This window comes from Notothenia rossii (assembly GCF_949606895.1).
Source record: "Notothenia rossii genome assembly, chromosome: 10".
NCBI classification, from domain to species: Eukaryota; Metazoa; Chordata; class Actinopteri; order Perciformes; family Nototheniidae; genus Notothenia; species Notothenia rossii.
In genome coordinates this window covers 46181975-46206838 of record NC_136908.1, presented here as the reverse complement: position 1 = coordinate 46206838, position 24864 = coordinate 46181975, and the positions used below count along the sequence as shown (strand labels likewise).

The 24864-nt window shown below is 40.5% G+C and overlaps 1 protein-coding gene across 29 annotated transcripts in view; it reads right to left on the bottom strand.

Annotated features, from left to right (window-relative positions):
- Positions 1-24864, bottom strand: part of cacna1c (calcium channel, voltage-dependent, L type, alpha 1C subunit) — a 213472-nt gene that overhangs the window by 67931 nt on the left and 120677 nt on the right. For all 29 annotated transcript variants that reach the window (XM_079653915.1, XM_079653914.1, XM_079653918.1 and 26 more), the window contains exons 4-5: positions 5110-5249; positions 899-1038 (exon numbers count right to left, since the gene is read on the bottom strand). In XM_079653915.1, coding sequence (XP_079510041.1) covers positions 899-1038; positions 5110-5249 — 280 coding nt within the window. The remainder of the gene's footprint in view (positions 1-898; positions 1039-5109; positions 5250-24864) is intronic.

The following is a 24864-nucleotide window of genomic DNA, read 5'->3' as shown; positions in this document are numbered from 1 at the left end:
CACACACACACACACACACACACACACACACACACACAGAGGAACTGCTGAGAACACATAAAGGGTGAACACAACCTTATTTAAGGGAAATCAGAATGTATTTAAATTAAAAAGAGTCTTGAGACACGCAGTATTGTTAATTATGAAAGCCTTATTGTCACATAAAAAGGCTTAGAGTGCTGCATACTAATAACTCACAGATACACTGATTACATTCTGTGAAGGAGGCTTATTGTTGTGAAACAGTGAAACGTACACACATTTTATCCTCCAAATATTAACTTTTGGTCACAATTATCTTTGGAGAATGAAATGTGAGCTTATTTTTATTTATTTGGTTCAAAATAATTGGTTTGGTCATGACATGATATGCTTGGATCATATACAGATTTAAGTAAACAAACAGATTTATTGCATAGCTAATTTACAGATAATTCCTTTTTGTAAAGTTTACAGCAAATGGAGCATGCAGCTTTTTACCAGAACAAAAAGAGTGTGTGATGTACACTAGCAAGCTGTGGATTTGCCTGCTACTGCAATCACAAGAGATGACACACACAATCACACAGGTGCAAACAGCGCTCAGCTTTCATCCACGACATCCTCTTCCTGTCTTCTGTCCTGTTGGATTATTGACTCCTGAAGTCACAGACACAGACAGGCTGACAGACAACTCATCCACTGCCACTAAGGTCTGAGCACCTGATAAGAGGAGTGTGTGTGGATTTATGTGTGTCACTGTGTGTGTGGCTCTGAAGGCGATATCAGCTCCAATCTGTGTTTCATTTATCCCCCACCTCATCCAATCACCATTCACACCTGGTCCTCAGAGAAGCATTTTTTTACTCTCTTTTCTTTTCCGTCTTTTTTATTTGATTTCCTTTTTCTCAGTACTTACTGGGTACTCCAGAGACCAGTCTGAGGGGTCTGAGCACTCTGAAGGCCCTCAGAGCCTTGACATCGAAGCCCGCTGCCTTCCCTCCAATAGGAGTGGCCCCGTCGCCTTTTGTGGCCTGCTCCAAGATCGCACTGAATAACCTGCAAGACAAGAAGCAGGGACTTCAATAGGCATCATCGTCAGGTGGACATCCCATTTCCACATTCTAGAGAATATCTAAGATAGGGGAGAACATTAAAAGGGTTACAGGACAAATGGCAGTGATGAATATCTGCAGTTGTTGTCATAATTACTTCCTTTTTACTATTCCTCTGTTGCTACAGCTGTCAATACTAAACTGAACCAAGTACATCATCTTTATCATAATCTATAAAACAGCAAAAGTGTTGTAAATGTTGACATCAAACTACTTTGTGTCCAACATTTTAAAGCAGAAGCAGCGGTACAGACATCTGCACACACAATCAAATGTGCTTCCGGGAGAAAACATAACAGTAGAAAATAAAAACAACTTAATTAGTAAACTCTCTATCACAATAATAAAAAGTGTTTTATCTGTCCCCTCACTGATAAGGAAATGTGAGGCGCTCGACTTGAATGAATGGACAGAACACTGTGTGTGTCTGTAGTGAACTAAGTACATTTATTTAAGTCCCGGCTGATTTGATGCTACTTTGTACTTCTACTCCACTACCTCCAGAGTACCTTTAGTTACTTTGCAGATATAGATTAATGATAAACAATAGGATCAACACTTAAAGAATACTTTAGATACACCTGGATTACATTTACAATTAGTTGAAATTAGTTACACCTTTACCAGCATTGATAAACACTAAATGCATCAATATTTATAATTAAAACATATCATATATTATTCTGAAATGGACCAATTTGCACAATGACTACTTTTACTTTTGTTACTTCAATTATATTTAGATGCCAAAACCTTTGAACTTTTACTTGAGTAACATTTTGAATAGAGGACTTTTACTTGTAACCGAGTACACTCTGGTACTTCTACTTTTATTACAAGATTTGAGAACAGCTCTGCATGTTGGCTTCTATCCCCTGTGATAACCTCAGTTAAATGTATGTCCATCCAGCTGAGCTTATCTCTCTCTCCTTTCTTGTCTCTCTGAGATCCGTTAGAAATCACCGTACAGCACCATTTTCCAGCTAGCGTGGCTCAAAGGCCAGTCAGCAGTGCGTTAGTCATGGAGGATTATCAATTAGCACCGATAAAATGGCCACTTGAAAAGACCTCTCAAAACATATCGTCCTCTCTCTCCCTCTGCCTTTATACTTTGCACTACCTCCCTCTCAATTTGATAAATTCTCCTGTGAAACAGAGTACAGGAAACGATGGGGGATCCACAGTTTTGCACCACCAGCGTTTTCACAGTGCATGTTTTTGCCATGGTGGGGTGTTAAATGATAATTAGAGCCTTCGAGTGTAGCACAATATAATGGTTTGAGTACATCCACAGCTAAAGATAGCAGAAGCTGTGTACATTCAGAAAGATAACAGGCTATGTGTGGTTTCATAGTACTCAAAACACTACTATACATCTGATTTCAGCTTTTAATCATTCAAAACTTATATTAGGCCAGCAACTTATATTTATCTATTGCTTTTAGTATCGTATTGCGAGTGTCATCAAAAAGTGAAGTTGTTTCTTTAGCCATTTTTTTAAATATCCCTTTTTTCTGATCAAATCCAAAGCCTTAACATATATATTACAAATAATATGTTAAATTAAAAAAAGCACTGGAAGCAAAGGAAATCAATGTAAAATTTGATAGGCCGGAACCAGTGACTTTTGCAAGATACTGATTTAACTATGTTATAGTAATACTTGGATGCATTTATTTAGCCTGAGGATTTAACTCCATTTACTGTCTATTTTGTGATGATCTTACAGCTTTTTGTACCGTGACACATAACGAGTAGTAAAGTACATCTAATTGATCAAATAGGTCTTAGTCAGAGCTTTCCAAAATTAAAAAAGAAGGCTTTTTAAAAAAAATATTTTTTAAGTATATTATAAGAGTATTATCTAGTCCACTACCCCTCCAGCTAACGAATACTTAGGTTTAGACAAATAAAATACACAGTGATCACTGACAGAGATCACTGTTTGAGGTTAATCACAGAGGAAACTGTATGGGAACTCTGGTTTCTGTCTTTCAACATGAAAAGTCATGCTGCCTTTATATAGAAGAACAGGTAACTTTGTGTTGGTCTTATCGCTGCCGAGTCCTGACACACACACAGCTTACAGTTCACTGTTGACAGGTGCACCATAAGCAGGGATTCTGGCAAAGAACTACACTCTTCAATATCATGCCTTTAGATTAGATCTTACTGGATTCCAGCTCAATGCCTAAGCTTGTATTTGTAAGTCAACATTTTAAACGTGTGATTTTGAACTCTTCAGAATAATATTTTAATCAGGCCATTTGAAATAGAAAGAAGTAAAAACTCTAGAAAAGTCTAGAGAGGATGTTCAGGATTATCCAGGACAAACACTCCTAACGTGTCCTTGGGAAAGAACACTCAAATTAACACTGAAGCTGCCAACTCCAGAGCTGCAGCTGACCTCCTGACCTTACTTTGGCAGGGTTTGGGAGCTAAAATACCATTTATTCACAGGGATCAATACTGTAGTTACATTACAGTATGCCCCACCACCATAAAAGCCATTATTGTAATAGAGACTGAAGGAGAGAAAGACAGAGGAAGCAGCCACAGAGGCTATACAATTGCATAAGAGTGGTAAAGGTTGTGTTTATGCCAGGGGCTCTGGCACCATGATGCCAGCCGACGGGGTGGTGGCTTCACCCCAAAGACACACTCTGTGTGTGTGTGTGTGTGTGTGTGTGTGTGTGTGTGTGTGTGTGTGTGTGTGTGTGTGTGTGTGTGTGTGTGTGTGTGGGTGCGTGCGTGTGGGGTGTGTGTGTGTGTGTGTGTGTGTGTGTGTGTGTGTGTGTGTGTGTGTGTGTGTGTGTGTGTGTGTGTGTGTGTGTGTGTGTGTGTGTGTGTGTGTGTGTGTGTGTGTCTTTGGGGTGAAGCCAACCATGTTCAGTTAGAGATGGCTAATGTGAGTGACCACTTGACTGGCGATGAACAAGCATCACTGAGTGTGTGTTTGTGTGTGAGTGTGTGTGGTGGAGAATTCCTTCAGGCTGTGGGGTGCTTTCTTGCAATCTCTCTCTTGCAGATACACAAACGCATACACACATACACACAGTCAATTAGACCATTTTTATAGCATTAATGTTACTGTCAGGTCCACTGGCTATTATGCCATTACCCACACACAACACTGTACACAAAGCACAGCTGGCAGGCAGGGCACACACACTCACACACATCCTTGCACGCACACACACACACACTTGCGCACAGGCACAGAGGGTTTAGCAGATGGGCTATGTTGCTGAGTTGCAGATAAAAGAAAACAGAGCAAAGCTTTGCTATCAGCATCTAACAAGCTAATCAGTTTAGCCCTCACCAATACACCGAAGACCAGAGTTTACTGCGGCTTTAATACACTCTCTGTGAAGGAAGATTTTTTTATGGCAATGTGTTTTAAAGGCAGTTATGTATCATGGTATTTGACTATCAATTGCCCAAATAAATACCACATTCAATGATAGAAAAGTATTATTCCTGTAGAAAACAAGTCCACATCTTTTCTCTATCAGCCTCTCTGAATTTGATACTGTATATGTGCCATCAGTTTGAATTTAGCAAATATGTTGTATCAAAAGTAGAGGTGAACAAATGAACAAAGCTTTAGTCAACAAGTGTAGGCAAGGTCAAGAGTATAGTATTCTCTCTTGTCTTTACTACAGCAAATCAAGGTGTTCATGGGAAATATAGTCTTATTTCTGAAAGATACTAGCACAGTGAGTACTTCTGCTATTAAACAGAGGCTGCCAATTGTCTTGGCCATAGTTTCATTTGTTGACAGTAATTATACCAAGGTACAATGATTAATTTGCAAATAATGTGGTGATCTTGAAAGATGTGTCAGGTAGTGTTGTTACAAACCCTGGAGACGGACAGTGAAATATAATTGCACAGGAGGACTCGCTATTTTTATAATTCCCTCATTCAAACTACAGTACATGGTATAACTACGAGTGAAATTAAAACAACATTCCCCAGCTCTTAATACTTCAGTGTGTTTGCGTCCACTCACCCTACAACTACGATGATGAAGTCGAGCAGATTCCAGCCGTTCCTCAGGTAGGCGTTGGGGTGGAAGAGCAGGCCGTAGGCTATTACCTTCAGGAAAGCCTCCACCGTGAAAATGATGAGGAAAAGATACTCCACACGCTCCTATAGAGACACACAAACAAAACAGGTCCATATGTTTGTCTGAGCAGGAGCCTTGCAGGGCATACCAAATCAAATAAAACGACAGTAGATGAAAGAGAGGACATTATAGGAAGATCATAGGGTTAACATCTTTTGCCTGAGTAATACTGTAAATCCTGCACAACCCTTTAACATGTTGCACATTTCCACTCCACCTCTTTTTAAATCTACACAGCACTCCACTTGGATAAAGTATTTGTCACATATCATTTCATTTTATTTCCAAATTTATTTTGTGTAAATAGTGTCTTTATTTTAATTTGTAACAATAGTCTATAAAAAAAGTTTTCAAAATAGCTTTTATAATATTACCATTTGTTGCTCCTTTCTTAAAAAACAAAAAAACATATAATTTTTTCTGTTTCTTTATATGCACCATTTATACCAAAGAAAATGTCTCGTATGTGTAAACCTACTTGAATTCTGATTCCTATACATACACTTAACAAATGAGAGAACACCAATAGTAATGTCAACATTATTAAATTAAACATTCCTATTAGATAGGTTGGTTATTTAGAGCAACTGGCACTAAAACACATCATTCACAATCATGAAATGTATTATGCCCATGTCAACAATAAAGACCCTGGATGTGACTTGTGAGAACACTGTTAACGTGGCTTCTGCTTTGCGTGTGTGTATATGTGCGTGTGTGTGATTATTCATGTTTGAAGATGTATTTGTCTAAGTTATAATCCTGCAAACAATCAAAGCATTTTGATTATTTAATAAAAGCGGCTCTCTTCCTGTCCGAAGGGGCTAATATCTGAAGGCAGGAATGCATGCGTGTGTGCATGTATACACAAGCTTCTCTTCTGCTACAGGGTCCCTCAGAGAATGTTGTCACAGCGATGACCCGAGCATAAGAGGGTCCTGGGAAATGTCCTGAAATGTCCTCGAGGCAGAGAGGAATTATGTAACTTTCTGACCATCAGAGATGTACAAACAATTTATCATCCACCTAATCATCCCTCATCTCTTTTCTATTTTTTTTTAATGCGATCAAGACAATCTGTATAATCAAAACAGAAAGTGTTCTGTATTAAGATGTTTCCTTATCCTCTGAAGTACATTTTATTATATTTTTAAATACTGATATATACAGTATAGCTCTATCCATCAATCCATCCATCCATCTCAGCCCCTCCCCCTTCTCTTCCCTGTTTTCCCATGGATATGCACTGACAGAGGGCCAGGGGTTTGGGACAGAGGGCCAGCCAGGTCTCTCCAGACTCAAAGCCCCGTCCCTGGGAAGAAGCAGCTGAACCTGAAGCTGAAGAAACACAGCTTCTATGTGTCAGAAAAGTGACCAAAATATCTCCACAAGCTAATAGAGTTAGCAAAACATAACCAAAGAACTATGTAATCAGGGTCTAATTCAGGTGTTAATCTAACTAATGCTGAACAGAATATAGGCAAGGCAAGTTTATTTATATAGCACCTTTCAGCACAAGGCAATTCAAAGGGCTTTACAAGATATTTCCAGATATTTGGAGCATAAAATGTCCTTATTATTCTAAGATAATATTTCTTGCTGTGAGTAGCCATTTAAAATGCTGACCATTTAACATGGAGTTGAATTTATCCAAATATATTTTTCTAAATGATCCGTGTTCAGTAGGAAAAACGTGTTATTAAAGTTCAAAGGCCATGTTAGGGTTGGATACGCTCATGATCAGTTGCTGTGTTAGTATTTGCTGCTAAGGCTGATGATAGCCCAAAGTGGGTCCAGCTAAACAAACATCTTTCTCAGCATGATGAAATATTGTCAAAATATCATTAGGCATACACACATATGTTGGGCCATGGGAATCAGTCATCATGTGGCCACCGTCTAGAAACGGGAGCTGTGGTTTCAGTGTGTAACCTCTAACAACGAAGGGTTAGAATGGTGGTTATTTCAGTTGGATTTTCAGAGCGCTATCTTCTCAGCAGCTGACAACGCAGTACAACTTTAGGATTCATTGATAAAAGAACCACGCTTTGATTTTGTGTTCTTAATGATGTGATTATCATACAAACTGTGATTTGGAAGTGTTTTTCCCACACTCGAGAAGCTTGACAGTGGAGGGAAGGACATGAATAATAATACGGAGGATTTGCACAGTTTGAAAGACAGACAAGTTGAAAGGCGAGTTGATTTTTGGGCTGAGAATTCTGCACCTGAATGGGCTCAGAAAGCTGTCTGAAAATAGTTTTTGCTTCTTGACTGTGTCGCTCTAACCTCTCATTTCAATTCAAGGCCATCCAGGTTGCCTCATTGGCAAAGAAGTATCTAAGGAGGAAAGATTTTAACATTAAATACCTGTCTTCTCTTTTAACTCTGCTTCAGACCCTGGCAAATTCGTTGTATTTATAATCATTATTCACTACTATTAGCAGTCTTTAGCCGCTTTCACACCATTAGCCGCTTTCACACCAAGTACTTTGCCGTACTTAGTGCCCAGCACTTTGTTCCCAGCACTTGGTACCCCCATGGAACTAAGAGTCGATCGCGTTCACACCGGAATAAGTTCCCTGAGGGAAGATTAGGCAAATGAAGCCGCTGACGTCACTTCTTCTTCTTCTGCTTTGGATTTACTGGCAGGCCGCAAACAACTTCACGGCGTATACTGCCACCCGAAGTCCCCGGCCGGAAGTCCCCGGAGTTGGGGACTGGCTTCAGTAGAAGCTGCTGGGAGTCAACACCTCCTCATCTCCACCGCTCCAATGTTTTGTTGGTGGGGGTGGGGCTAATGCTAATAATGCTAATGCCAGCAAATACAATGGCGGCTTCACAACACTTTTTAGAGTTTTACGGGACGTGGTTTGCAATTCGCCCAGCCAATCAGAAATTGGAACTTTTTTCTCCCCAGGAAAGTACCTGCTCTCTAGCAGGGACTGAAAAGGGAGAACATTTCTCATGAACTAAGTTCTCTTTTTGGTGTGAACGCAAAATCCCAGGAACTATCGGAACTAAAAGGGAAAAGTACGGGGAAAAGTATTCCGGTGTGAAAGCGTCTTATGCGGAAGTAATTCATCTAAAAAAGGCACATACACACTTATCCTCCCTTTCAAATACACAAAAGCTCTTCATGGTTCTCCCTCTCGAACACACACACACGGACACACACTCCCAGGCTGTGTATCTGCCGGTGACAGGCAGACAGTGCGGCGCTCAGAAGAATAAAACAGAGAAAAACATCTGGTAGGAACAGCTCACACTGAGACAAACACAGATACACTTCTCTGCCTCCTTTCCTTCCGTTCATACAGACCCATAAAGGGCACAGTCCATAAGGGGCACGGCTAATCTGGTTAGCCACTGGAGAGCAAAGAGAGAGAAAAGATGAGAGAGTGAGAGAAGAGGAGGATGGATGAGAGGAAGAGAGGCAGACTAAAGAGACAGAGGGAGGCAGACAGAATGACAGAAAGGTGAGTATGTGGGGGCAATAATTCAGTTATCTGTGATAGGTCAACCAAACCGTCTATCCATCAACTAGGCCAATCAGATTATGGTACCGACATCCTACCATACAGCGGACAATGTTTCCAATCGCCCTGACCTTCTGTATGTGTGTGTGCTGTAAAACAGGATTAGCCCTTAAGCTGTTTTTGTAAAATTGTACAGACACATTGTAGTATGTGCTTGGTGTGTGTGTGTGTGTGCGTGTGTGTGTGTGTGTGTGTGTGTGTGTGTGTGTGTGTGTGTGTGTGTGGTGTGTGTGTGTGTGTGTGTGTGTGTGTGTGTGTGTGTGTGTGTGTGTGTGAGTGTGTGTGTGTGTGTGTGTTTGCTGTGTGTGAGTGTGCATTTAGTGTATGTTCCTTTAATGCTCAATAAAGACATGCTGCACAACTCCTCATTGCAGTGTAAACAGAAGGATGCCACAATACATCTTAATTTTCCTGCTTAGACAGGAAATATTTCAGTACAACTTCACAGTGACACACTGCCAACATCCGCGAATGATTTATCCAGATGCAGAAACCACATTAAAAGTGAATAAAAGGGTCAGGAGATGTGCACATTGCTAGTGTATGTTCTAGCAGGCTAATGCAACTGTGGTGAAGGAAGTCACATACAGTCACTGTTAAACAAATGGATGGAGAACAAACACACAGAAGCATTAAGGGCTTTTCAACTTATTATTGTAAGGTTTGCCATTATTTCTACCTGTTATTATTTTATGCAACATAATCGCTAGCTCTGGGAGGCATTTCTCAAAAGAAGTCAGACAGGCCAACATTTCTCTCAAGGGTTGACTTGTGCCAACAGTGCGGGACACAAAGCAAAAACGGAAATGACAGATTTGGCCGTTGGTTGACCGTTGGATTAGTTTGTGAGGGTCTTAAAGGTCCCCTATTATACTGATTTTCATCAATATATTATAGGTCTCAGATATATACAAAACCTGTCTCTGAAGTGTTTTGCTCGAAATACCAAACAGATCGTTGTAGCTTCCCATAATCCCCTCTGTTTCATCCCTGTTTCAGAAGAGCTGATTCTCTGTCTGTTACTTTAGATGAAAATAAGGAGCCACTCCCCATGCTCCTCTGAGAGATATTTGGTTAAAAAGAACTCAATGGTGTTCTAGTATGGAGCTAATTTCCTGCCATAACTCCACTAACAAGCTAAACAAGTATTACAAATTCCTTATGATTCACTAACAAACACAGTGTGGTTAGCAAATATAAAACACCATCTACAAACTAGTGCATTTAGTTTTGCAAATAAAAAACGTATCTATCAAACAAACACATAACATTTTTCTAATAAATCATGTTTCAGAGACAAATTCAGAAAACTTTTTCTTCTTAAGTTACTGCCAAAATTCACGTGACTCACGTGACCTGATGGGAGGTTGAGCAGAGCATGGAACAGCCCTTGCCAGTCTGATGACAGCGGTGTTTCTAGCAATCCAGCGATCTGATACCGGACCGCATTTAACAATGAGCGGCCAACAGGTGAGTTTGTTGTTTTTTCTGGTGAAAAAGCCAATGTTAACTCAACTAAGTTACTGTTTCATGAGTATGAGCATACTGCAGGAGTTTACAACAAGCTAGGCACATTTCATGTTGGTTCCGTAGGAGAACTCAGTGTGTACACTCATTCCTCCACTGATCACTGGTGGGCAAAAGCAACATTTTTATTCATAAATATATAAAGATATATATAATTGGTGTAAGCTAGCTCCTGCAGTCTCCTTGATATCATCCTACTCCTAAAACAGTAACTTGTGAAGTTTAACATTTTTCACCAGAAACAACAACAAACTCTTCTGTTGGAATTTTTTCTTTCAGCAAAAGACATTACACAAACACATAATCCCCAAGAGAAGAAAGACAAATAAATACAATGAACCAGAAAAAAAGTAATAGTTAAATAAATAAAATACAAAAATATACAGACGCTGTCAGCATAATTCAAAAGAGAAAACTCAAAACAACATAAATTATAAAAAATATGTAAATGGACATTTACAAAAGGTATCAACATTAGGTTACAAAGCTGCTAGACAAGAAGCTACATCACATCCAATCGTATCTAGCATATACATCGCCAAAGTCATCTCTAGTTCCTTTCTAAAACTGTATATATTTTATAAAAAGATATCAGACTCTCCCTTTAAAGCATAGGTTAATTTCTCTAAGGCCAGACAATGAGAGATATTTAACATAGGCCTATTGTTAGTCTGGTATCGGATCGCTAGAAACACCGCTGTCATCAGACTGGCAGGGGCTGTTCCATGCTCTGCTCAACCTCCCGCCGTCCAAATGGACTCAGTAGCGCTCCCTGCTGCCGTGGAGCATGTGTGAGTGTGTATGTGTACATTTGTGAGAAAATCCTGAGCACAACCACGGCGGAATATTACTGCCAAAAGTCACGTGACTCACGTGACTTTAGAAGGAAAAGTTTTGTACTTGTAAAAAATGTTATGTGTTTGTTTGATAGATACGTTTTTTATTTGCATTTCACCTTATTAACTAAATGCATTAGTTTGTAGATGGTGTTTTTTATTTGCTAACCACACTGTGTTTGTTAGTGAATCATAAGGCATTTGTAAAACTTGTTTAGTTTGTTTGTGGAGTTATGGCAGGAAATTAGCTCCATACTCTAGGAGGAGATTCAGGTGATAAGGTGGGGGGGTTACCTTGGTTGGTGATTGGCTAATGGTTACACAAGCCAAACAAATCTGATCAGCTCATTTTCAGACAGGTTTTTATATAAATGGATCAGGACAAAAAGAGAGAGAATCTTTTTTCCTGAAAATGTCAGAATGTCTTAAAGCAGAGGGGACACATAATTTTGTTGCATAATAGGTGACCTTTAAGTTGAGATCAGATCAATGTGGAGTGTGGACTGTTTGAATCTGCCCCACAGTAATGTCCCTTCAGCAGAGCAGGAACTTCAGTGTGCAAAAGTCACATGCTTCATGTTAGTCATCATTTATTTATTTCCATAGATAATGTTGCATTTTGTTTGTATGGATACAAAGTTTTTGCTACATTTCAATATTGACAATGTTAAGCCTTTCAACTAAGGTCTTTTAAAGGGCAATTGGAAAGAATGCATTAAAAGATGTGGATGGAAACGCACATTTGGCAACTCCTCTTTGGGTGTAGGGTAAAGTTAGTAGGTCCCTAAACCCTTTATTTTTCTGTATCAACAATAAATGTCCTTCTAATCTTTCTCTTTCCCATCCCTCACTTCTACATCTTCACCCTATCTCTCTCTTCCTCTGTGGGTGCCAACCAGAAGTTACCATAGAGACCAAGATGGGTTCGGACGTTACCATGGAAACTGTGGGCTGCAGCAACAGTAGCAGTAACTCTCTCTCTCACACACACGCATACACACACCAGTATTGTACCAACAATATCTAGAGCACATAGTCTTAATTACTACTCTCTGTCAGCATCTAGACTTCCCATTGTGTGTCGGTGTGTTGTGTTTATAACAGTGTGTGCTCTTCTACAGTATGTGTGAGATTGTGTGTTTGTGCTCTGCTGATCCATGTCATATACTTACTTACCACTTGCCATCGGTTGATAGTATTTCACAGTCTTATCTGAACTTCAGAGTTTCACTCTGTCACTCTGCACACAACTTCAGTCTATACACAACCTTTCATTGCTTTTTACAACAACATGTCATACTGACAATACAAAATCTGTATAATGCAACCAGTGTCTAAAAAACACATACAGTATGGCAGTGGATGAACCACCCTAATGTTTCAGTGAGTGTCATAGTTTCTTTCTTTCACCCTGAATCAATTTGCCTCTATCTCAGAGTGAAACTAAGATAGAGATATGACAGAATTAAGAGCTTTTTAAAACAGTTTATCATAATTACGGTCAATGGACTGTTCAATCAGGGTTAAATAGAGTTTCAGGGTTACGTTTTGGGTCATTCAGCAAGATTGGTCTGTGTTTTTGCACTTGTTGTAATTGCTAAAGCATGAAGAACAATAAAGATGTATAATCCAAGCTGACAATGCACAGTACAGCTGCAGATTAATAATGTCTTATTATCTTTTGAGGTGAAAAAACAACAGTGAAGTTGATGCTCTTAGCTCACTCTCTCCAAACTCGAAAAATGAACTTGCAACACTCTTTTCTCAACACCTACTATTGAGGATCTGTTGAGAAAGTTTCTTAAAAGATGTCAAATGTTAATATTACATGGGGTCTAATGTATAGAATGTCATCCTTGCCCCGTGAGTACTCTCAAGTAACACACTGTCATTGCATTCAGAAACTGTTTTCAAAGCGTAAAAAGAAACTCAGGAAGAAATGTGAACAATTTGAGCAGTTTTACCTAATACATTTTTCTACATACACAACTGTAAACTAACTTGTTAGATCTTGAGATCTTAAAATGTACAAATAAATAAAGGATAACCCAAGGGAAAAAGATTTTCCAGGATTTCTACTTAGGACACAGACTGGGCTTTGTCACTCCCGCTGAGAGGCTATTTGAATCACATTGCTGAAAAGCAACAGACCCAAACACATCAGAAACACACCATGAACACGCCAGCCGCACATGCTCAGCGTGAGTGTCATCAACAGACCTATGATACAATAATCTCTGGGTGTCTGGACTAGGATTAAGGATTACACTAGTGTGAGTTTTTTTGTGAGTGTGTGTTAGTGCGAGAGAAGGACAGACAAATCGTATCATGGCTATTGTTAACCTCTGACCTTTGAAAGGAAGATTGATCACCCTAAACAGCTAATTGAGCTGTAAACCATATCAATTAAGCCGTAGCATTCTGTGTATTTTTGCGACCAGCAGATCAACATATTAAAACTGTTTTCCCCCTGTGAACATGTTTTAATGTGACTGATGTGTTCTCTGCATTGATGTGGACACAGCCTTATTAAATCCATTTATTTTCTTCTTCTGTTTGTCTTTTGTCTCCTCCAGCTTTCTGAATATCAAAGTTTACAAAAAGGCAAACACTCTTGTTTCCAGGCAACAAACACTGTAGCTACCAGATGAAGGATGGAAGAAAGGGGTTGACATACAGTAAAGAAAGGCAGTATGGAGTGTGTGTGACAAAAACCCTGACACGCAATCTGTCTGCTGATCATTACTTTTGAGTCTGCTGTGTTGTATGAGAAAGGGTTTTACAAATGCTGATAGATAACATGCCATTTCCTCCTATTTCTGAAAATATGCGCATGTTGGCTGTCTGTTGTACACTTTGTGTTTTTTTCTTAGGGGAACATTTTAGGAGAAAATCTGTCCTAATGAAAGCGATACAAAGTATTTAATAAGCTGCCCTTTTCAGTATCAATGCTTAAAGCTAGGCGATAAGTGTGCGGACCAAAAGACAGAGGAACAGACAGAAGGTTAATAGCTTGCTGACGAAGTCTACAACATCCTACTGGGACTCACAATGCAGATCAACAAATCTCATTCACAGTCTGTCACATGCTAATTATGCTAATTCTCGACACACACAGAAACATGTCACATACTATCTCAATTTAACGTTATCTCACACAGAAAATGTCACATTTTAATTCTTATTTCCGTCATCAATTTATGTCATACACAGGAACATGTAATGTGTCCACCTCCAGGTTCAGCCCACCTGTCAACAAACCTCATCCCCGCTGAAAGCTCTCCGGGTAAACACACAGGAGCTGGGCTAGCGTCACGTTTTCATCTTTCTAAATTAATTAATCTTCATCCCCTTAACCTGTTCTGATAGATAATCCCAAAATGCACTGGGATAAGGGCTGGGAAAAGGCAGGTCACTACTTGTCCATCGCTCAACTGCATTGATTAAATGTACTTAATGGACATGTTATTTGCACAATCGTGTTTCTGTACATATAACCGTTCTTTATTTCTTCTTATAATATCACTGTTTGTACATACAATCTGCACTTGCACTCTGTTAATACTCCGTTAATATTCTGTCAATACTTACATCTGTATATTGTGGATTTTATCCTCATTCAATGCTCCCTGTATTGTCAGTATTTACAATATGCTCCTTGTTTTTATTTATATATAGCACATCTTGCATTTCTGGTTGGATACTAACTGCATTTCATTGGCTTGTGCCTGTACTTTGCACAATGAAAATAAAGTTGAATCTAATTGAAGATTTAACTTATTGTCATTACGTAGTACAGATACTATGTAACGAAACGGTTTCTCTGCATTTGACCCATCCTAGTGTTAGGAGCTATGGTTAGGAGCAGTGGGCTGCAATTATGTACGGCGCCCGAGGAGCAGTGCAGGGAACGGTGCCTTGCTCGGGGACTCCTCGGTAGCACTTGGTCTTTCCGGGACTTGAACTGGTGACGTTCCAGTTGCCAAGCCAAGTCCCTATGGACTTCCCCACCACCGCCCACTAATCTAAATGAACAAACAAATCCAGATACATCCACAAAGTGAACCTGGCCTACCTGTCTGTTACACACCTCTTGTTGGAGCCATTAACAGCTTTTATATTTATATATATATAATATATTTGAGTTATAGCGTCATTTATGAAATGTTATTTTTAAAACTGTTAAGATATTTATGTGATACATTATATATAAAATTATGTTTTGATACGGACACTTTTTGTGAATGAACGACGTCAGGCGAGGCTAAAAATGGACGAGACACTAATGGCGCATTCACACTACAGCGCGAAGCTCGCTTTAAGCGTGCCGAGCCGTGCGGGGCCTGTTTTTGGTTGCGCTTACACTTGGCCTAGTTCCGGCCCGGGGCTACTTTTTCACCTTTTTTCTGGCCCGACTAAATCGTAGTTCTATCGAGGCCAACAAACAGGGCTGAGTCGGGCTGAGTTTGCTAAGCTAAAGAGAGACTCGCTGTCAAGGGGGCTACAACTACAACAAGATGAACATATTTTACCATGATTTAATTGTAATACACGTTTCAAAAAGATGCCGAAGTAACAACATACTGATACCGGTTAGTAAAAACCATGAATTAATGCTTTGACAAGTCTGCAGACAGACGGCAGGCGAAAAACTTTTAAAATGCGTGTTTTCTAAATGGAGCTTGGCTAAGCTAACGTTATATATGCTCCGACCGTCCACACTCACAACAACGGCCTATACAGACATAAATAAACCAGCGACTATATTCGCCATGACACAGGCAGTCTGTGGTTTGTACTTGTTTAACTTTTGTCTAGTTTCTGAACAGATATGAAGAGCTGTGAGCTCTGAGTGCTAAGAGCTAACGGCTGTGTTGTTTTTCTGGGGCGCTCATTGAAGATGACGTCACGGCTCCGCCTACACTGCGTTACTATAGATACTACCCCAGTTCCTAAACTGTAATGTGAGCGCAGCATTGAAGTGAGCCGGGCCTAATAAGGCCTAACCAAACCGAGCGAGGCCTGCAGTGTAAATGCGCCATAAGTATGTTTGCGCATTATTTAGGACGTTTTTTTTGCCACCTTGTTTTTGACGTTTTATTGATCACAATAGTGACATTTCGATGTTGGAAATATTTGTTTTTTCTGGAAAGTCAACCAGAGTTGAATAAATCGTAATTTTCAAGCGGAATTAAATCTCTGTGTGTACTTTTTGGAAACATGTGTTTGACACCTGACCTCATGTGGATTTAGAAAGTTTAGATCCCAGGATGAGCCACTTCAACTCTGTTGAATATAAAATAGACATTTTGAATTGTCTGAAAATATAGACTAAGGTGTAAAAAAAACAGGAGACAATGTTTATAGAGGTATAGAGAGGAATAGAGTGAATAAGGAATTTTAAGAGAACGTAATTGACCAAAAAATAATAAAACCCAGGAGCATAAATCATCTCTTATTGACAGCCAGTGTGTGTATGAGTGCGTTTCTAAGGGGACAGTAACTGGTACCTTTGTGAGGGGAGAAGGAGTATATCGAACGAGAAAGAAAATGAAAAAGCCAAGGTGAAAGGCTAGAAAATATCACCTTCATCCACTCATCCCTCTATCCCGGCTAACAACACTCTTTCTTTCTCTTACCCTCAAGTGTAAAATGCTACCTCTTCAGTGCTGCATTCCAAAGTGTGTTTGAGTGTGTGTGTGTGTGTGTGTGTGTGTGTGTGTGTGTGTGTGTGTGTGTGTGTGTGTGTGTGTGTGTGTGTGTGTGTGTGTGTGTGTGTGTGTGTGTGTGTGTGTGTGTGTGTGTGTGTGTGTGTGCGTCTATGCTGACTTATCACGACTTTTCCTGCCACGCTGCGCAGGAAGACAGATGCTGGATGGCCGACCCACACACACACTCACACACCTTGACAGTCATGCATTCATCAATATGCACACTAACACACACAGTCTTTCTCAAAAGTACATGCACATACACTCACACATTTGCACATGCCGACGAAAACACAAATGGAGGGACAAATGAAGAAGGAGTGAAGTGACACACAAACACACAGATCACTGTAGTGCATCAAGATCACAGAGCTGCTCGCTAAACAGACAAGACAAGATAGATTACTAAACTCTGGAAGTCATTGCATGACTCATGGTACTAGGCACCGTATTTGGGTCCGTGTGTGTGCAAGTCATCTAATATGCCTCTTGGCGATGAGGAGGAAGACAGAGAGAGACTGAAATGTGGTATAGAATTACAAGATCAAACAGTGATATATGAAAATAACGTAATTATTCATCAGTTGTTCACAAATCTCTCCCAATTACAGTCGCACTTGATAAACGTTGAAGTCACATTGTTTAGCCATTCACAGGATTCAAGATTGTAGCATAACAGCCATAGCAATATTAACCAAAAGCTGGATATCAAATTACAATCAACATCGGGACATACTTTGGGTCTTTACCCCTACAGTATTTCTTTAGATTGTAAACCAGAAGAATAACACAAAGTTGAAATATCCAATCAGCTAACCACCCTGCGTCTTTAAATGGTCATACTGAAACTTTACAGGATGAAAAGTAGTTACTGAGATGTCAGCCAACATGAGAAATGAAACACAAGGTCGTTCATTTAGCGGTACATCTCCTCATCTCCTTCTTTGTCTTCCAAAGAGTTCCTGGAACCCCGTCAGAGAAAGTAAATATGTGGTTGTTAGAACATTCTTTTAGTCACTGCCCCCCCCCCCCCCCTCCTCTGACTTCCCCTTTTCTCTCCATGTCCACCTCTCTCCTTCTTCTCCTTTTTTGTACATTTGTTTTCTTCCTCCCCATGATCTTGATGCTCCAACTAAATTAGCCTGTCTTGACAGGAAGACACAGAAAGAGAGTGGGGTAAGGGTTGAAGTAGTAAGAAATCACTGGGACCGATAAATAAAGAGAGCAGCGCTGATGTCACTGTGCCAATGGCATCAGCTGAATCAACCCATCATAAACGGTAAGACTGCAATCATCCACTTACAGAGGAGAGACCTAAATGTGCCCTGAATGAAAATCCAGAGACTTTTCACTGCTGAGCCAAATGAGACGCAATTAGAGCGTTCCCAGGATTCCCTTCCTTCCATATCAGATCATTTTTTCCTGCATCCAACCTGGATTAGCTTTCCTATCTGCACACCCTCAGTCTCATTTGCAATGACAAAATGTGTGAAACAAAATCATCAACACCAGTAGAAACAGGACACAGAAACAGACAACGCTTTTTGTTTTTCATCTGCTGGTTTGTTGTATGTACAGTGCACATAGGCAGGCACAGACGCAATTATGTGATAGCAACGTCAAGGACATATAGGTGCAATATTAAAGTCACTGATGACCAAACACAAACAGCCTTTAGCATTTTATTGTCAATCCTATCACAAAAACCTTGCCTTAAAAGGTATTTAATTACAACATGTTTAACCTGGGGACCCAATGATAGCAATATGAGAACACACTGAAGGTTTCCTTGTAGCCTCTTTACCTAGTGAGATCAAACACTGTATGAGTGTGTACAGTATGTGCCCACAGATGTGTGTGAACCCCACAGTGACGACACATATGGTCTCCTCAGATATTACATTACATTGCATTTAGCTGACGCTTTTATCCAAAGCGACTTACAATAAGTGCATTCGACCAGGAAGATACAACCTTTAAGAAAACAGAATCATATAAGTACATCAGGTTTCATAGAGCCAAACATTTCAAGTGCTACTCAACTGGCATTTAGAAAGCCAGCCCTTTATTAGTATATAAGTGCTTTGTTAGTAATTTTATCGCTCGAAGTGGAGTCTAAAGAGATGAGTTTTCAGTTTGCGTCGGAAGATGTGTAAGCTTTCTGCTGTCCTGATTTCAATGGGGAGCTCATTCCACCATTTTGGAGCCAGGATAGCAAACCCACGTGTTTTTGCTGACGGGAACTTGGGTCCCCCTCGCAGTGCGGGTGCAGCGAGCTGTTTGGCTGATGCAGAGCGGAGTGCACGTGCTGGGGTGTACGGTTTAACCATGTCCTGGATGTAGGAAGGGCCAGATCCATTCGCAGCATGGTACGCAAGTACCAGTGTCTTGAAGTGGATTCTAGCAGTTACTGGAAGCCAGTGAAGGGAGCGGAGGAGCGGTGTGGTGTGGGAGAATTTGGGAAGGTTGAAGACCAGACGAGCCGCTGCATTCTGGATGAGCTGCAGAGGTCGGATGGCACATGCAGGTAGACCAGCCAGGAGGGAGTTGCAGTAGTCTAGGCGTGAGATGACGAGAGCCTGGACCAGAATCTGCGCTGATGTCTGGGTCAGCTGGGGACGTATCCTCCTGATGTTGTAAAGCGTGTATCTGCAGCAGCGGGTTGTAGCAGCGATGTTTGCAGTGAAGGACAGTTTGTTATCTAGGACCACACCCAGATTCCTTGCAGTCTGAGTCGGGGAAACAACAGAGGTGCCGATGTTGATTGTTAGGTCAAGAGTGGGACAATCTTTACCCGGAAGGAAGAGCAGTTCAGTCTTGTCAAGGTTGAGCTTGAGGTGATGAGCAGACATCCACCGAGAGATGTCTGCTAGGCAAGCAGAGATGCGTGCGACGACCTGGGTCTCTGAGCGGGGAAAGGACAGAATTAGTTGGGTGTCGTCAGCGTAGCAGTGGTATGAAAAACCATGCGGGCTAATGACAGACCCGAGCGAGTTTGTGTACAGGGAGAAGAGGAGGGGACCAAGAACCGAGCCCTGAGGGACCCCTGTAGTTAATTGACAAGGGTCGGACTCGGACCCTCTCCAAGTAACCCTGTAGGTGCGGTCGTTGAGATATGACACACGGCAGGCCAACAGCTATAGGCGAGCAGGTCCCATTTTAAATGAGGCTTGGGATACTTCAAACAGATGTGGAATGAACTCCTCAGGTTGGAATATACCCTGGTGATCACACATTTGGGGGGCAAATCATCGGACAGGTTTTTTCCTTTCAATGTTCGCTATAGTAAAAGCCCATCTCTAGCAGGCGTTTGCCTTTAAAAAAATACAGCAGCACTAATATGCACTAAACTCAGCAGGAAATATTGATTCAGTACTTGTGATACACAATAACTTCAATGTTCTGTTGTTTATTTTATATATATCTCTAACAAGTTTCCTTCTGGAAGACCAATACAAAAACAATCCTATGTCTCTTTCTTTCTCTCTCTCTCTCTCTCTCTCTCTCTCTCCTATCAGAACCAAACAGACCACTCTATCTTCCCGCATGAGTAAGAATGAGTATGTGTTTTTGTGTGTGTGTCTGTGTGTGTGTGTGTGTGTGTGTGTGTGTGTGTGTGTGTGTGTGTGTGTGTGTGTGTGTGTGTGTGTGTGTGTGTGTGTGTGTGTGTGTGTGTGTGTGTGTGTGTGTGTGTGTGTGTGTGTGTGTGTGTGTGTGTGTGTGTGTGTGTGTGTGTGTGTGTGTGTGTGTGTGTGTGTGTGGATGTGCGTTGAGAATTGCTCCATCATTCCTCTTTTGGTTAATGTCCAGTGGAGCGAGACAAGAGCACAACACAATGAAAATTGAGAAACAGAGATACAAGGGGCCAACATTGACATGTGTATCTGTGTGTGTGTGGGTATGTGTGTGTGTGTGTGTGTGTGTGTGTGTGTGTGTGTGTGTGTGTGTGTGTGCGTGCGTGTGTGTGTGTGTGTGTGTGTGTGTGTGTGTGTGTGTGTGTGTGTGTGTGTGTGTGTGTGTGTGTGTGTGTGTGTGTGTGTGTGTGTGTGTGTGTGTGTGTGTGTGTGTGTGTGTTGTGTGTGTGTGTATCAGAAAAACAGAGGGAAAATAATGTGAATCCAAAGCTTTAAAAGCACTGTAACTGATGTGTGTATGAATTATTTGTACTGACAGCTGGAGTCAATAACAATTTCCCTCAGTAAAGCACAAATGCTTTTGTGTGTACATAAAGGCGTACTTCAAAGCGGAAATGTCCATGTAAACTAAGACAACCGAACTATGGACCCAATTTGTCAGATTTTCTTGTATTATTTCAAAACAAACACCTGCTTTCAAAATGTTTTATTAAACTACACATTGTGTCAGGGGCTTTTTCAGTGCTAAATGCTCCACACGTGTTCTGCTAGTCACTCACTTTATCTGCCTGGGTTTGATAAAGGATGAGGAGAGTGTTGAGAATTCATCCAAAGAAGAATGTTAAAACTATGTCACAACAATAAGCTGAAAGACGTTAAGCGTTATGTGTAGCAACCCCTCAGATAACACAGAAATTTGATCCATTGTTTTGTTTAACAGTAATATTGAATAGTGCAGCTTTAAAAATATATCTTTCATTATTAAGTATTTGTTTTCTGTTTATTTGATGTCTTTAACAGAACACTTAATAGGAAACAGACTAAAAATATGTGTTTATAATAATAAGTGATTATCAGGTTAATACATGCTGTTCTAAAAGTTTTCTTGAACTACTTAGGAACAAAAACATAGCTGGAATGTAGGAAACTATGGCAACTACAGATCTCTGGTTTGTGTAGGAGAACAAGAGTTCGTACTGTATCTTCTATCAGTCACATGATCAGCTGACTCAGGACCAGTGGAAGCTGACCTCCGGTTTGAGTGATAACCCAGCATCCTGCTCCCTGACCTGCCAAATCTTTATTGATGAAAATGATGAAAGACAAGAAAGACTGTGTAGCTCTCCTACTGGGTGCCATAGCGATGCCACCATGACACCCAAACAGGATTAACTGCTAACTCCCACTTCCCTGCTGTTTCCATAGTAGCACTGTTGAAATAGCGACCCACAAGCTATAAAAAGACAAACTGAACTTGGAGAAAGTGAAAGAGAAGAAGAAAAGTAATTAAGATAAGCAGTGGGGGCAGAGAATAAAGGTTAACAACTCATCTTTTGTTGGTATTTAACAGATTTGATTTTGTTAAAGCACATTTTAGCTGATGGGTCAAAATGAGAAAGAGCAGGAAAGGAGGGATGGAGGAGAAGAGCTGAGGAGGACTATTAAAGAGGCTAACAGGGTTATTAATCAGGACAAAATAAACGTTGAAACCTCAGTGGATCTGTCCTCCCTATGTCTCCTTTTAACCTCTGTATTCCCTTTTTCATTCTTTCTATGACTCTATGACCGGGAAACCAACCATTTTTATTTTATTTTTTAATAAATCAAATTGACAAATATGTGGGTTTGGTCTGTAGTAAATTTATTTTTCCTTCTGGATTAAAAACTTAAATCAATTTGCCAATTTGCTTTTGTTGTCTTTCAACTAACCTATTAATCTACTATTTGTAACGGCACTGTATCACTTGTGTCATTAAACTTCTAAAAGACTTGAATTTCTGCTTTTTATCCCCTAAACCTCACTCTAAAACTGTGAAAGGTTTATTGATCTGTGTATGAAGAAACAAGCATTTGGTCCCTATAAGTAAGGAAGTATTCGTTTTCGACAAATACACAAACAGACCAGCATGTGGCGGCGCTGTGTGAGAGACACCGACGTGGACTGTTCGAAAGAGTTTCAGGATACGATCACAGGAGGTGGAGAGAGGAGAACGTGAACCTGTGGAGACCCGGATAGTTCAAGCTGAGCCCTGAAGTAGCACATGCTGTCAGCTGATCGCTATCAGACTTGTTTAATGTGACAGGCTCTCTCTCTCACTCTCCTCTGATCATTCATGCCGCCGCTGCTGCTGTGACTGGTTATGCTGATTTATTCCTCCGGCACAGTACCATCATCCTGTTATGATTTCATACTAAATATAACTGGTGATAGCATCTCTTACCTTGTGCAGTATGTATACTACACATCTCTCTTTGGCTCTGCTCTGTATACACCAGAGGGGCTGAATGTGCAGCATGTGTTGCACACTGGTTGGCAGTGTGGCTAAAAGTACTCCATCCATTACTGAAGTAAAAGTACAAATAATATGGTCTTCAGATACTCTACTTGTCTATTACAAGCAAAAGTGCTGATTTCAAAATGTTACTTAAGTAAAAGTACAAAAGTATTAGCATCATAATGTACTTCAAGTACAAAAAGTAAAAGTAGTTATTGTGCAGATTGTTCCATTTCAGAATAATAGATATGATATGTTTTCTAATTATTGATCATGAAAGTGTTCTCAAAGCTGGTAAAGGTGCAGCTAGTTTGAATGACTTTGTGTACTGCAGGGTAGCTTGTGAATTTACTCCAACTCAAACTAAAGTCTGATTTAACACTTGATTATATTTCACATCATTCATCCACATCTGGAAAGTAACTAAAGGTATTATTAAATAAATGTAGTGGAGTAAAAGTACACAATGTACCTCTGAATTGCAGTGAAGTAGAAGTACAAAGGAGCAAAACTTAAAAAATACTCAAGTAAAGTACAAGTCCCTCAAAATTGTACTTAAGAACAGTACTTGAGTAGATGTACTTAGTTACTTTACTGCTGCTTGGTTTCATTTTAGAAGCCTTTTCTACCTTCCCACTGTCCTGCATAATATTATCTGTCCTAGCCCCCTTCTCCCCTGCCTCCTGTCACTAATTAAATTATGTGGGGGGGGATATGTTTTCCTTTACCTTGGTGACAAGAGGGACAATCTGATCTGTGCATGCTGTGGGTTGTCTCCGATCAAAGACAAAGAAAACACGCACACACCACCTACACTCTCCCTTTTAGCTCTGTGGGGAACACAATGGATATGGCTTGTGGTCCTTTACATACTGTACACACATGGTCATCATTAGCCATAAGAAAAACACACACAGACACACTCGCACATCTAAGACATAACTCGCTTGGAGGAACTCCAAACTGTCTGTGTGAATGTGTTTTGTTTTTTTAACAGCACAACTATCCATTATTTACACTTGTATACCTGTGTGTGTGTGTGTGTGTGTGTGTGTGTGTGTGTGTGTGTGTGTGTGTGTGTGTGTGTGTGTGTGTGTGTGTGTGTGTGTGCGTGTGCGTGTGTGTGTGTGTGTGTATGCGTGTGCTTTCAACTTTTTTACACATTCATCACTTTATCCTCACTTGAACTTAAAGGTCCCATGTCATGCTTTTCTGGTTATTACCCGTCCCTTTGTGTGTTATGAAGGTTTTTCAGCATGTAAACGGTCTGCAGAGTTACAAAGCCTCAAAGTACACCCTGTAGCGAGTAAAAGTCTAACACAGAAAATACCTGTCTATGCTGCCCCAGAACGCTTCGTTGGAGATTTCTCTTTTTCTTCCTGGGTACAGTGACGTGCCCATACACAAATGGACCCATTGGTCGAAATGGACCAATCCGTGGAGCTCCTCACACACACACACACACACACACACACACACACACACACACACACACACACACACACACACACACACACACACACACACACACACACACACACACACACACACACACACACTCTCAGCGGTGAAACTGTGACACGCTGGGGGGGGGGGGTGCTAGTGGAGCCAAACAATGCAAAACCACGCAACAATCACAACACATATTGCACATATGTGACACCCCACCACAAAACTAAAGACTATACTAAAAGGAAAGACACACAAAGGCTCAGAACTCAGAGGGAAATCCATTGTGACAGTGAGAAGAGATACTATAGTCACTGTTTTATTTGTATTCTTTGTTATACCCTATCAGGTCCTGATGCAACAGCTTCTTTAGAGAACATCAATGTGGGGTAGTTTGTATTACAACTCAAGGCCTTAATTCAATTACATGCATGTGGAGTGATGAT